This window comes from Ursus arctos, unplaced genomic scaffold (assembly GCF_023065955.2).
Source record: "Ursus arctos isolate Adak ecotype North America unplaced genomic scaffold, UrsArc2.0 scaffold_14, whole genome shotgun sequence".
Lineage (NCBI taxonomy): Eukaryota > Metazoa > Chordata > Mammalia > Carnivora > Ursidae > Ursus > Ursus arctos.
The window spans coordinates 22,121,165-22,133,939 of record NW_026622808.1 but is presented as its reverse complement, the minus strand read 5'-3'; the positions used below and the strand labels follow the sequence as shown (position 1 = coordinate 22,133,939).

The window sequence follows — 12,775 nt, the reverse complement described above, 5'->3', positions numbered from 1 at the left end:
GTATTATTGGATAAATGTCTGGATTAGATTTTTATTGTGGTTGCAACATATGACCATGCTTCTGCCTTAAAAGGAATCAACTTATTTTCTGATAGTTCTGGAAGTCAGAAGTCTGAAATAGGTCTCCGTGGGGTAAAATCACTGTCTGCAGAGAAGAATTCATTCTGGAGGTCTGGGGGAGAATATATTTTTTTGCCTATTTCAGTTTAGGCCCACCTGTACTCCCTGGCTCATGTGCCCTCCTTTTATCTTCAAAGTCAGCAACATAGCACCTCAAAATCTCTCTCCTATTCCAAGTATTCTGTCTCCCTCTTCCACTGTTGGAGGACCCGTGTGACCGATTGAGCCACCTGGATAATCAGACTAACTTTATCCTAGTGTCAGCTGACCAGTAATGTTAATATCATTTGCAACCTTAATTCTCCCTTGTCATCACACAAGACATACCCAGAAAGTCTGTAGATTAAGATATGGAAATATTTTGGGGACATTTTTCTGCCTACTAAAAGTCTTTTTTAGAGGTATATTTCATGTCAACTCAGGGGACCTCGATTTGAAAAATCAAATGCAGAATTTAAGACTCCAGGATGAATCCTTTGACTTTTCATTCAAAACCACACATGAAGAGGAACACATGGCTCATTTAGTGACATCACTCCAAAGCTATAAAGGGTAAAGGAAATCATCAAATCATCAACTAAATAAATTCAATATCATCTCAAGGTTGAGGGAAAGTGCAAGGAGGTTAGACCTCTGGAAGGCAGGCAAGTTCATGAGAATGAGGAATACAAAACTGCAGTCACCTGACTTCTACTCTGGTCTCCCAGGAACAGAGTCTCAGCAGGAAAAGTTTCCTTTCTGTCCAGACCAGTGGCCCACGGGGAATGAAGTGCTCTGGGGTGGGAATAACAATGGAAACAGCGCCTAGTGAGCAGACACAGGGAGCTGTAAATATCTCCTCTGCTTCAGAACTTCAGCACGTGGATCCTTGGACTGGCCGGGACATGGTTGCTATTTTGGGGTTCCTAAGTCTGGCTGGGGGACCCATGCTTCACTGCTTCCTGCTGTCCTGTCTGGGAACAGAGCTTCGGTCTCCATCATCAACCATCCAGGGATGAATTGGGACCTCCACACAGAGACATTCACCTTACAGATCCCACCCAGGTGAGTCTGAGAGCTCAGCAGGTATTTCAGGAAAGGATCAGAAAGGATGGAAACAGAAATATTACCTGAGGCCACCTGAGATGAGATAGACTCATTTATAAGGAATTTATGTAATGTGTTCAAAAGAGAAGTGTCCTTTGGGCTCAGCAATACAGACATCATTGTTGACAATACGTGCTGGGATGCGACAGAGAAAGGAATGGGAGACATAAAGTGGTTCCAGAGAAATTAGAGCATATCCAAAGGGTTTGCAGCTAAGAGGAGCAGGAAAACAGAGTATTGGGCTTGCAGATGTGTGCAGTGAACTTCTTAAGATGTGGTGTTTTTCAGCATGTTCTGTATTTATAGAAAGACCCAGAACCATGCAGGTAGCCAGTCCCTTGCAACAACAGTTCCTGAGACATACATTCTCAGCATCTTCTCTCACACTGAGTATTGACATAAAAAATTTGTATTTAATATGCAAATAAGGGTATGCTAAGTAGCTTTACTTTGTAATACTTCATTACAAGGAGGTGTGAAAATGATGGAGAGATTTGTGAGGTAGAAGAAAAACTCAGCCAAATCCCTTCACCAGTGAGAATCACTTATTTACTCACAGGAAGTAACTGTATTGTAAGCGTTTATTTATACTAACACCGTCTGCCACCCGAGGAGGACGGGTGCTGCTATCCCCACTACCTGACTATGGATTTTCATATTTGGATTGGATTGGTTGTCTCTCCCAAGTTCAAACAGCTTATATGTGGTACATCTGACATTCAAAACCTGGTTTTCTGATTTCAAATGTTTTGCATTTAAAATCATTTGGAAGAGTGTTTCCTATTTCATCTTTAAAAATCCCCTTCTATTGTCATACACTGTGTATTTTCTGTTGTAAATTGCAGGTTTATTCCCTTTGCACATTGTTCTAGAGGGATAGTCAATCAGTAGAATGTCTTGACATCATAAAAATATCACTCCTTCCTTATTTATAGATACATTGTTATTTTTCTGCATTGTTAATCATTCTGGGCATCAGGGGATGTGGACTGGGGTTGGAATGCTGCCAGAACCAGGGATGTTCTCTGCTCATCACAGTCTCTCAGGGAATATCTGAGCATATTACATCTCCTTTCCCCCTTGTGTCCATTTCTGTCCTCTCTGTGTTTTCGGAACTGTTTTTTATATTTCTTTAAACACAGGACACAAGGTGATCTTATGAAAGTGGAGCCCATGTTTCCATGTCCTTGGGAGGTTTACTAAGTAGAACTTAAGTACTATTTACATATTCTTCTGGGTAAAGGTAATCTCATGTTGATTGCTTGCCTTCTATCATTTCTTTCAAAATTATTGTGGCTGCAAGTGAGAAAATCATGGTAATAACGCAATGCCAAAAGGCCAGAGTTCACTGTGTGTGTGTTGTGGGGCATGAGCAGTCCTCCAGGCAATGGCACCTGAGTTCATGTTGTCCAATATGTGACCCTTAAATGCTAGAATGTTCACCAACAGATGGAAATAAGGAAGGGATCCATCTCTGTTCACAGAACACTTTGGAACATAATAAGATGCAAAGAACACCATGTGAAGGAAGGACTCCCTGTGTCTTGAAGTCCCATCAGTGACAGGAAAGCCACCTCAGTCCTCAACATTCTCTGCCACCACCTCTCCTCTCTCTCCCTCTTACTCATTCCCTCACCGCACTGACTGCATGTTGAGATCTGCAGATCTGCAGTAAGTGGCTTCTGCAGGGCCTTTGCTCTGCTTTCCCTGCAGGGCACCCACCTCCCCCAGATATCCTCCTGCCTCCTGCTCAGTCTTTTGTTAAAACTTCTGTTAAAATGTCACCTTCTTTGCAGGTCTTCCTGAACTCCTATTAAAACTTAGTACCCTCACCAGCCACTCTTCTGCATACTGACCTTTTTTTCCCTTCATAATACCTGTCACTATATAACATGGTATATGATTTTTAATTTTTTAGTATATTCTTTCTTCATCATTAGATTGTTGGATTTCCTTTTTTCTCCAAGGTTTTATTTAAATCTCAATGTCCTAACATACAGAGCAATATTAGTTTCAGGGGTAGAACTTAGTGATCCGACACTTCCGTACAACACCAGGTGCTCATCACTGCAAATGCCCTCCTTCATCCCCATCATTATTTTCACCCAGCCCCCCGCCACCTCCCTCTGGCAACCCTCAGTTTGTTCACAGTTAAGAGTCAATTTCCTGGTTTGCCTCTCTTTTTTCCCCAACTGTTTTCATTTGTTTTGTTCTTGAATTCCACGCATGAGTGAAATCGTATGGTGTTTGTCCTTCTCTGAATGACTTATTTCACTTAGCATAACACACTCTGTCCACATCATTGCAAATGGCAAGATTTCATTCTTTCTGGTGGCTGAGTAATATTGCATTGTGTATGCCACATCTTCTTCATCCATTCATCAGCCACGGACATTTGGGCTCTCTCCAGAGGTTGGCTGTTGCTGACATTGTTGCTATAAATATCAGGGTGCATGTAACCCTTCAAATTAGTATTTTTGTGTCCCCTGGATAAATACCTAGTAGTGCAACCTTCAGAATGAGAGAAGATATTTGCAAGTGACATATAGATAAAGGATTAGTATCCAAAATCTATAAAGAACTTATAAAGAACTCGGTACCCCAAAAAAACAAATAATCTAGTTAAAAATGGGGAGAAGACATGAATAGACACTTTTCCAAGGATATCCAGATGGCCAGCAGACACATGAAAAGCAGCTCAACATCACTCATCATCAGGGAAATACACACCAAAACTACAATGAGATACCACCTCACACCAGTCAGAATGCCTAAAATGAACAACACAAGAAAGAACAGGTGTTAGTGAGGATGGGGAGAAAAGGGAAGCCTCTTGCAATGTTGGTGGCAATGCAAACCGGTGCAGCCCCTCAGAAAACAGTATGGAGTTTCCTCAAAAAGTTAAAACTAAAACTACCTGTGATCCAGCAATTGCGCTGCTATGTATTTACCCAAAAAATACAAAAATACTACTCAAAGGGATATGCTCCCAAATCTTTTTAGCAGCATTGTCTACAATAGCCAAACTATGGAAACAACCCAAAAGTCCATCAATAGATGAATGGATAAACAAGATGTGATAGATATATGTGTGTATGTATGTGTATATATATATATATGTGTGTGTGTATCTGTATATATATATAGAGAGAGATAGAAAGAGAGAGAGAGAGGAATATTACTCATTCATTAAAAAAATGAAATCATGCCATTTGCAACAATATGAATGGAGCTATGTGTTATGCTAAGTGAAAGAAGTCAGTCAGAGAAAGACAAATACCATACAATTTCAGACATATGTGGAATTTAAGAAACAAAACAAAGAAGCAAGGGGGTAAAAAAAGAGAGAAAGAGAGACAAACAAGAAACAGACTCTTAATTACAGAGAACAAACTGCTGGTTACCAGAAGAGACGTGGTGGAGGGATGGGTGAAATAGGTGATGGGGATGAAGAAGAGCACTTGTGATGAGCACCGGGTGTTGTATGGAGTGTTCAATCATTATATTATCCACCCGAAACAAATATTACACTGTAGGTAAATTATTTGGAATTTAAATAAAAATTTTAAAATGAAAAATTATCATGTTATTTCTTTCCTCATAGTTTCCACAACCACATGGAAACAGAGAATGATACACAAATTTCAGAGTTTCTTCTTCTGGGATTTTCAGAGGACCCAGAACTGCAGCCCCTCATATTTGGGCTTTTCCTCTCCATGTACCTGATCACTGTGTGTGGAAACCTGCTCATCATCCTGGCCGTCAGCTCTGACTCCCACCTCCACACCCCCATGTACTTCTTCCTGGCCAACCTGTCCTTTGCAGACATCTGTGTCACCTCCACCACCGTCCCCAAGATGCTGTGGAACATCCAGACTCAGAGCAAAGTCATAACCTATGCAGGCTGCATCACACAGATATACTTTTACCTACTCTTTGCAGGCTGGGATGACTTTCTCCTGACTGTGATGGCCTATGACCGCTTGGTGGCCATCTGTCACCCCCTGCACTACACAGTCATCATGAACCCCTGGCTCTGTGGACTGCTGGTTCTGATGTCCTGCATCTTCAGTGCTCTTAATTCCTTATTACAGAGCTTAATGCTGTTGCGGCTGTCCTTCTGTACAGGCATGGAAATCCCCCATTTTTTCTGTGACCTCAATCAGGTAGTCGAGCACGCCTGTTCCGACACCTTTGTTAATAACATTGTGATGTATTTTGCAGCTGTGCTATTGGGTGGTGTTGCCCTGGCTGGGATATTTTACTCTTATTCTAAGATAGTTTCCTCCATACGTGGGATCTCATCAGCTCAGGGCAAGTGTAAAGCATTTTCCACCTGTGCATCTCACCTCTCCGTTGTCTCCTTATTTTATTGTATGGGCCTAGGAGTGTACCTTAGCTCTGCTGCTACCCAGAGCTCCCACGCAAGTGCAGTGGCCTCGGTGATGTACACGGTGGTCACGCCCATGCTGAACCCCTTCATCTACAGCCTGAGGAACAGAGACATAAAGGAGGCTCTGAAAAGAATCCTTGGGGTTCCAGTGATGTAAGGGCCATTTGTCCTGGGGCTGAAGAAGTGCCCATGATTGCAGGGCTCACAGCCTCAGAGCCAGGAATTGCTATTCTTTGATCAGGGAATAGAGTTGCTCCTTCTATATGTTTTCTGGAATTTCCATTTGTTTGAATTCAACTTCTCCATACATTTAAGTAACTCACTTTATTAAGCTTCTGCTCTGATACACAGTTTCCCTTTTGTCCATTTTCATACATTCCTAACTTTTTCCCCAACCTTGGATCTCAAATGCCTGGAAATTCCTATATCTCACATGGGACATGTTAGATTTCTTAACAATAATTTCATTTCAAATGACTTATACCATGTCACGTAAACTTTCTCTAGATTTCCCAAGAATAATTATGAGCTGTATTCTTCATATGGAAGAAGGTACACGTGGCCACTAAGCCCTTCACATGACTTTACTGTAGAGGGAAATACAAAACCCCAGTTTTCCCCTTGAGTCTTCATTCTTTCTGCATCACTACCTTCCCTCCTCTTCCTGAGAATGTGGACTCCAACACTGTTCCCTTTAAGTGTCAGGCTCCTGACAGGGATGTTCAGACTAGGAAAGCCTGGGCACCCCCTGCACCCTGTGCTTGTGGACATTCCCACAGATGCTTCCCTGACCAGAGCCTCTGCTGTGGCTGCACCACCCCTTGGGTTCTTACTGTGACTGCAAGACAGGCCTCAGCAGCACCCATCAGAGACTCTAACAAAACCAGGTTTATTCCTCACAGGTCCTGGGGGGCTCAGGGGATGCCCAAAGGCCATTCAAGACAGTCTCAAAGGGGGAGAGAGAGAGTTTGAGAAGATAGAGAGTGCCATTGAGGAATCAACCTTTATTAGGGTCCATGGCCAGAGTGGTTAGGGGTATGTGGTTCGCACTATATTGGAGATTTTTATATGATTAGAATGTGGGTGTTGAAGGGGAAATCAGGGTCTCTTGTGTGTCAATATCAAGGTTACCCAGGACCTTCTGAAAAGGTACTTCATGGCTGGGGCAGCCTGAAGTCTTCTCTGGTAATTGTCTACACTTGACAGTGTGTTAACTCACCATGGCTGTCTTTGAAGTGGATGCCTCAGAAATCAAAAGCTTCATGTCAGGCACTTACAGTCTCTTTAACAAATGGGGTAGGTGAAACTGGACAGCCACATGCAGGAGAATGAAACTGGACCACTTTCTTACACCATACACAAAAATAAACTCAAAATGGATGAAAGACCTAAAGTTGAGACAGGAATCCATCAAAGTCATAGAGAAGAACACAGGCAGAAACCTCTTTGACCTCAGCCAGAGCAACTTCTTGCTAGACATGTCTCCAAAGGCAAGGGAAATAAAAGCGAAACAAAAGAAAAACTCCATCAAGATAAAAAGCTTTTGCACAGCAAAGGAAACAGTCAACAAAACTAAAAGGCAACTTACAGAATGGGAGAAGATATTTGCAAATGTTTTATCAGATAAAGGGCTACTATCCAAGATCTATGAAGAACTTATCAAACTCAACACTCAAAAAACAAAAATCCAGTCAAAAAATGGGCAGAAGTTATAAGTTGGCTAATTGAACATAATAAAATAAGATTAAATTAAATTTAAAAATAAAATAAAAAATAAAAATAAATTTTAAAAAAGAATTAAGCAGAAGACATGAACAGACATTTCTTCAAAGAAGACATACAAATGGCCAACAACACATGAAAAAATTACTCAACATCTCTTGCCATCAGGGAAATACAAATCAAAATCACAATGAGATACCACCTCACACCAGTCAGAATAACTAAAATGATCAAGTCAGGAAACAACAAATGTTGGCGAGGATGCAGAGAAAGGGGAACACTCTTACACTGTTGGTGGGAGTGCAAGCTCTTACAGCCACTTTAGAAAACAGTATGGAGGTTCCTCAAGAAGTTAAAAATAGAGCTACCCTATGACCCAGCAAAGGCACTACTGGGTATTTACCCCAAAGATACAAATGCAGTGATCCAAAGGGCCAGCTGCACCCCAATGTTTGTAGCAGCAACGTCCACAATAGCCAAACTGTGAGAGGGCCCAGAGGTCCATTAATAGATGAATGGATAAAGAAGTTGTGAGATACACACACACACACACACACACACACACACACACACACAGTGGAATATTACTCAGCCATCAAATAGAATGAAATCTTGCCATTTCCAATGACATGGATGGAACTAGAGGGCATTATGCTAAGCAAAATAAGTCAGTCAGAGAAAGACCAATACCATGTGATTTCACTCCTATGTGAAATTTAAGAAACAAAGCGTGTGAACATGGGGGAAGGGAAGGAAAAATAAAATAAGATGAAAACAGAAATGGAGGAAATCTGTAAGAGTCACTGAACTCTAGGAAACACTGAGGGTTGCTGGAGGGGAGGCGGGTGGGGGGTGGAGTAACTGGGTGATGGGCATTAAGGAGAGTAATTGATGTAATGAGCACTGGATGTAACATGCTATTGATGAATCACTAAATTCTACCCCTGAAACTTTTAAAACAGTACATCTTACCTAAATTGAATTTAAATAAAGAATTTTTAAAAAATAATTGAATCTTGTAAGAATGAAATGCAAGAAAATTAATTTTTTAACTCCTAGAAACATTCCAGTGTAGTGGCTGTGTCGTGTGTGTGTGTGTGTGTGTGTGTGTGTGTGTGTGTGTGTGTGTTATATTTTTTCTTTCAAATAAGCACACTTCCAGCGTGTGTATACACATAGACAATTTATGATTCCATCCTTTATGTTAAAAGGAAACTTGAGGAAGAGTTGGAAGAGATAGGACTGAAAACAATGAATGGCTGAATCAACATGAAATAAAAGAATGCAGAAATATAGACACCAAATTGTAAATTACAGAGAGTGACCTTAATTTCGATCATGAGTTCTTTCCTATGTCGCTGTCTCAAAAGCCTCAGAGTCAGACCGCACTCACATTTACAGCTCGAGGGATTCACTGAACCCGCTGATTGGGCAGAAGATCTGCAAATCTATTTAATTTACTTTCTGCTTCATGTGGGTTTTTAAGACATGCCTGCTTTCATTTTTTTTTTTTACCTTTTTACTTATTTATTTATTTTTCTTTCAAGATTTTGTTCAAATTCAAGTTAGTTCAGGGGCGCCTGGGTGGCACAGTCGTTAAGCGTCTGCCTTCAGCTCAGGGCGTGACCCCAGCGTTCTGGGATCGAGCCCCACATCAGGCTTCTCTGCTAGGAGCCTGCTTCTTCCTCTCCCACTCCCGCTGCCTGTGTTCCCTCTCTTGCTGGCTGTCCCTCCGTCAAATAAATAAATAAAATCTTTAAAAAAATTCAAGTTAGTTCAAGTATAGTGTAATATTAGTGTCAGAGGTAGAATTTAGTGACTCATCACTTCAATACACCACCCAGTACTGGCTCATCACAACATGTGCCCTCCTTACGAACTATCACCCAGTTACCTAATCCCCCATCCACTTCCCTCCATCACCCCTCAGTTTGTTTCCTGTAGTCAAGAGTCTCTGACAGTTTGCTTCCCTGTTTTTATCTCATTTTATTTTTCCTTCCCTTCCCTTATGTTCATCTGTTCTTTTTCTTAAATTCCACATATTAGTGAAATCATATGGTATTTGCAACCACATAGATGAAACTAGAGTGTATTATACTTAATGTGGGTTCTTTAAATATAAATTACCTTTACCCAAGGGAGGCTGATGAATGAATTGGAAGACTTAAACTCAGTTCCCTCAAATAATTTTGTGACTATGTTCATATGAGATTCCTCCTGCTACTGTAAAGTATCCCCACACTACTTGCTTAAAACAAACACATATGTGTTTTTATAGTTCTGGAGGCAGAAGCTTGGAAGGTGTCTCATCACGCTAACAGCAAGGAGTCTGCAGGGTTGAGTTCCTTCTAGAAGCTCAAGGGAGAATGTGTTTCCTTTCTAATTCCAGTCTCTCTTGCTGGCCGCTTGCATTCCTGGGTTCATGGCCCTTCCTCCACCTTCAGACCCAGCAAGGTAGCATTTTCAATCTCCCTTTACCACCAAGTCTTTTGTCTCCCTCGTCAATATTCCAGCGACCCATTGCGATTACCTTCCTCCCACCCAGACAATCATATCTAATCTTCTTATCTCAGTGGCAGCTGATTAGCAACCCTGTTCAAACCTGCTGCCTTAACCCTTCTTTGCTATAACAAACGACACGTTAACCGAACTAGGGATTAGAGGGTGGGAGAGCCCATGTTTGGTAGGGTCTTCTTCAACTTACTACTCCAAAGTCTTTTTCGTAAGTGTATCATTTTGGTCACTTATGAAAGCAAGAAACACAGACTTTACACAGCCTCAAGAATGAGTGAGTACACTCTTCTTCCAAAATTTCATGCAATGACAACATTTGGTGCAGAAGATTTAAAACTCCCTACACCATCACTAACACAGGATCACAGCCTTGCTAATCAAGGAGTGGTCCACACAGCAGGACCTGCACATCAATGTCTCCCAGGGTCTTGCTAGAAATGCAGAGTCTCTGGGCCTCCCAGGACCTGTGATAAGATTCTACATTTGTAGTGGGATCTGTGTGGATTCACAGGCACATTGATGCTGGTCTAGGTAGGTTCCTCACCTTTTATGGTTGACATTTGTGGCAGGATAATAATATTTCACGGTGCTTCCTTTTTTTTCTTAACTTTTTAGGGATATTTTTCTTTTTGTTTTCATTTTTCTTGTTTTTTTTTTCTTTACTTTTATTGTGTTATATTAGTCACCATGCAGTATTTCATTAGTTTTTGATGTAGTGTTCCATGATTCATTGCTTGTGTATCACACCCAGTGCTCCATGCAATATGTGCCCTCCTTAATACCCATCACCAGGCTACCCATCCCCCCAAACCCCTCCCCTCTCCAAACCCTCAGTTTGTTTCCCAGAGTCCATAGTCTGTCATGGTTTGTCTCCCCCTCTGATTTCCTCCCTTCCTTCTCCTAATGTCCTCCACGCTATTCCTTTGGATTGTAGGTGTTCAGTGCATCTGTTCAGACATCATCAGTCCTAACCTGAGGCAAAGTCATTTCTGGTTGAGAAGCACTGCCCCAGGGCTTGAGAACTAGAAGCATCCTGACAGAATGGCACTCAAGACCCACGACATACTCGGATATTAAATTAGATCACTAGGCAATGCCAAGCACTATTTCTACAACGTAGATTGGAGTTCATAAATGTACTTCCTTGGGGATAAGATGCTTCTAAATATTGGGGCGCCTGGGTGGCACAGCGGTTAAGCGTCTGCCTTCGGCTCAGGGCGTGATCCCAGCGTTCTGGGATCGAGCCCCACATCAGGCTCCTCCACTGGGAGCCTGCTTCTTCCTCTCCCACTCCCCCTGCTTGTGTTCCCTCTCTCGCTGGCTGTCTCTATCTCTGTCGAATAAATAAATAAAATCTTTAAAAAAAAAAGATGCTTCTAAATATTAAATCAATGAATCCCTATGAGATGTGAAGATCATAAGATCAAAATACATCTGTTATAATAAACAACCATTTTATAATAAGATCCTAAATCACAGCTCTTAACTTGTATAAAGTAAAGATTCCCAGGTGTAACAGCAAATGTGTCTGAAAGCCAATGTGTGTAGTGGCCAAGGCTTATTATCAGGAGAACCCTCTTCTCTGCCTTATTGAAAAGAAGAATAGACCCTGTTTGGAGACAGCAGGGTTGGGCCCCCACCACATGCCAATGCTTTGACGATAAAGAGACCTAATCCAACGGGGTTCCCAGGACACAGACTTGAAGAAAACTGTAAGTCAGAGCCGAGGTAAGGTGCTAGGAGACTCACACACCAGGAAGGTGGCAAGGTCATGGAAAAAGAGTAAAAGAAACAAACAGAAGAACTGGATTCACTTGACATCTAACCTAGTCTTGTGGGAACCAAGACTCATTAGGGAAACATCCTTTCTGCCCAGAGGACTTCTCCAGTTGGGAATCATGTGCTTAGAGTTTGGAGTCACAAGAGGGAAATGTGTCTAATGAGCAGACACAGGGGCTGTAAATACCTCCTCATCCCCAGTACATTATCCGGTGAAGCCTTGGATGGGAAGGGCCATGCTTCTTGTCTGTTTGTTCTGAGTCCTAATTCTGGCTGGGGGCCAATGCCTCACTCCATCCTGCTGTCTTGGCTGAGGACAGAGGTTTAGGCCCTATCATCTGCTGTCCAGGGAGGAATTCAGACTTCCACAGGACACCTTCCTGTCACACACTCCAGCCAGGTGAGTCCAACACCCCAGTAGACCATGGATGACAGGGTCAGAGAGAATGGAAGCCGAGAACTTACACCCATCATCACCTGAGAGTCAAATCAACTTAGCTCAAAGTGAGTGATCACCATTTTTCTTTGCTTGATTAAATAATTAATGTACTTATTAGTGCAAATATCAATTTCACAAAGTGACTGCTCCTCACACTTTTGAAGGTCTTTCATATTTTTTATTATTAAACTGCTATTATAGCAATGCTAGAAAAAGTATTTTGAGATGGTTACACTCAATGTGTGATTCTAATTGGGTGTGATTTTGTCCCCTGGGGGATCATTGTTCACTGTCTGGAGCCAGCTTTGTCTGTCACAGTGGAGAGGGGTGCCTGGAGCACAGGAATGTCTAAACACCCTACAATGCACAGGACAGCCTGACCCCAGGGCAGGCTCTGGCCAGAATGTCCATGGTGCAGAGACAGGGAAGCCCTGAGTTAAAGAATGTCAGTATTTGGAACACAGCTGCCTTCAGGCTCTGCCTTCAATCTTTTAACACTTTTCTGCCAGCAAATTCAGAGTAAACCCTTGGCTACCAGTTTAAAAGTTCCATCCACAACGTAACAGCTCTGTCAGTTTTTTTCCCCAGGCTGCTGGTGATAGAGATGTTTCTTGTTGTTTTCTTAAACTCAGTTTCAGCACACATCATATATTTGATGACAATTCTGTTTGGACTTTATTATTATATGCCCATATATTACTCCCCTCCATTTTTTCTTTTTT

The 12,775-nt window shown here is 41.9% G+C and overlaps 1 protein-coding gene across 1 annotated transcript; it reads left to right on the top strand.

Moving 5' to 3' along the window:
- Nucleotides 1-4,823: 4,823 nt before the first annotated feature.
- On the top strand, nucleotides 4,824-5,756 carry LOC113247184 (olfactory receptor-like protein OLF4). Its single transcript, XM_026488102.1, has one exon. It carries the CDS (start codon nucleotides 4,824-4,826, stop codon nucleotides 5,754-5,756), a length of 933 nt encoding a protein of 310 aa, XP_026343887.1.
- The last annotated feature ends 7,019 nt before the right edge of the window (nucleotides 5,757-12,775 follow it).

Coding starts and splice junctions, on each gene's coding strand:
- LOC113247184 (XM_026488102.1), top strand. CDS start 4,824: ATGGAAACAGAGAATGATACACAAATTTCAGAGTTTCTTCTTCTGGGA.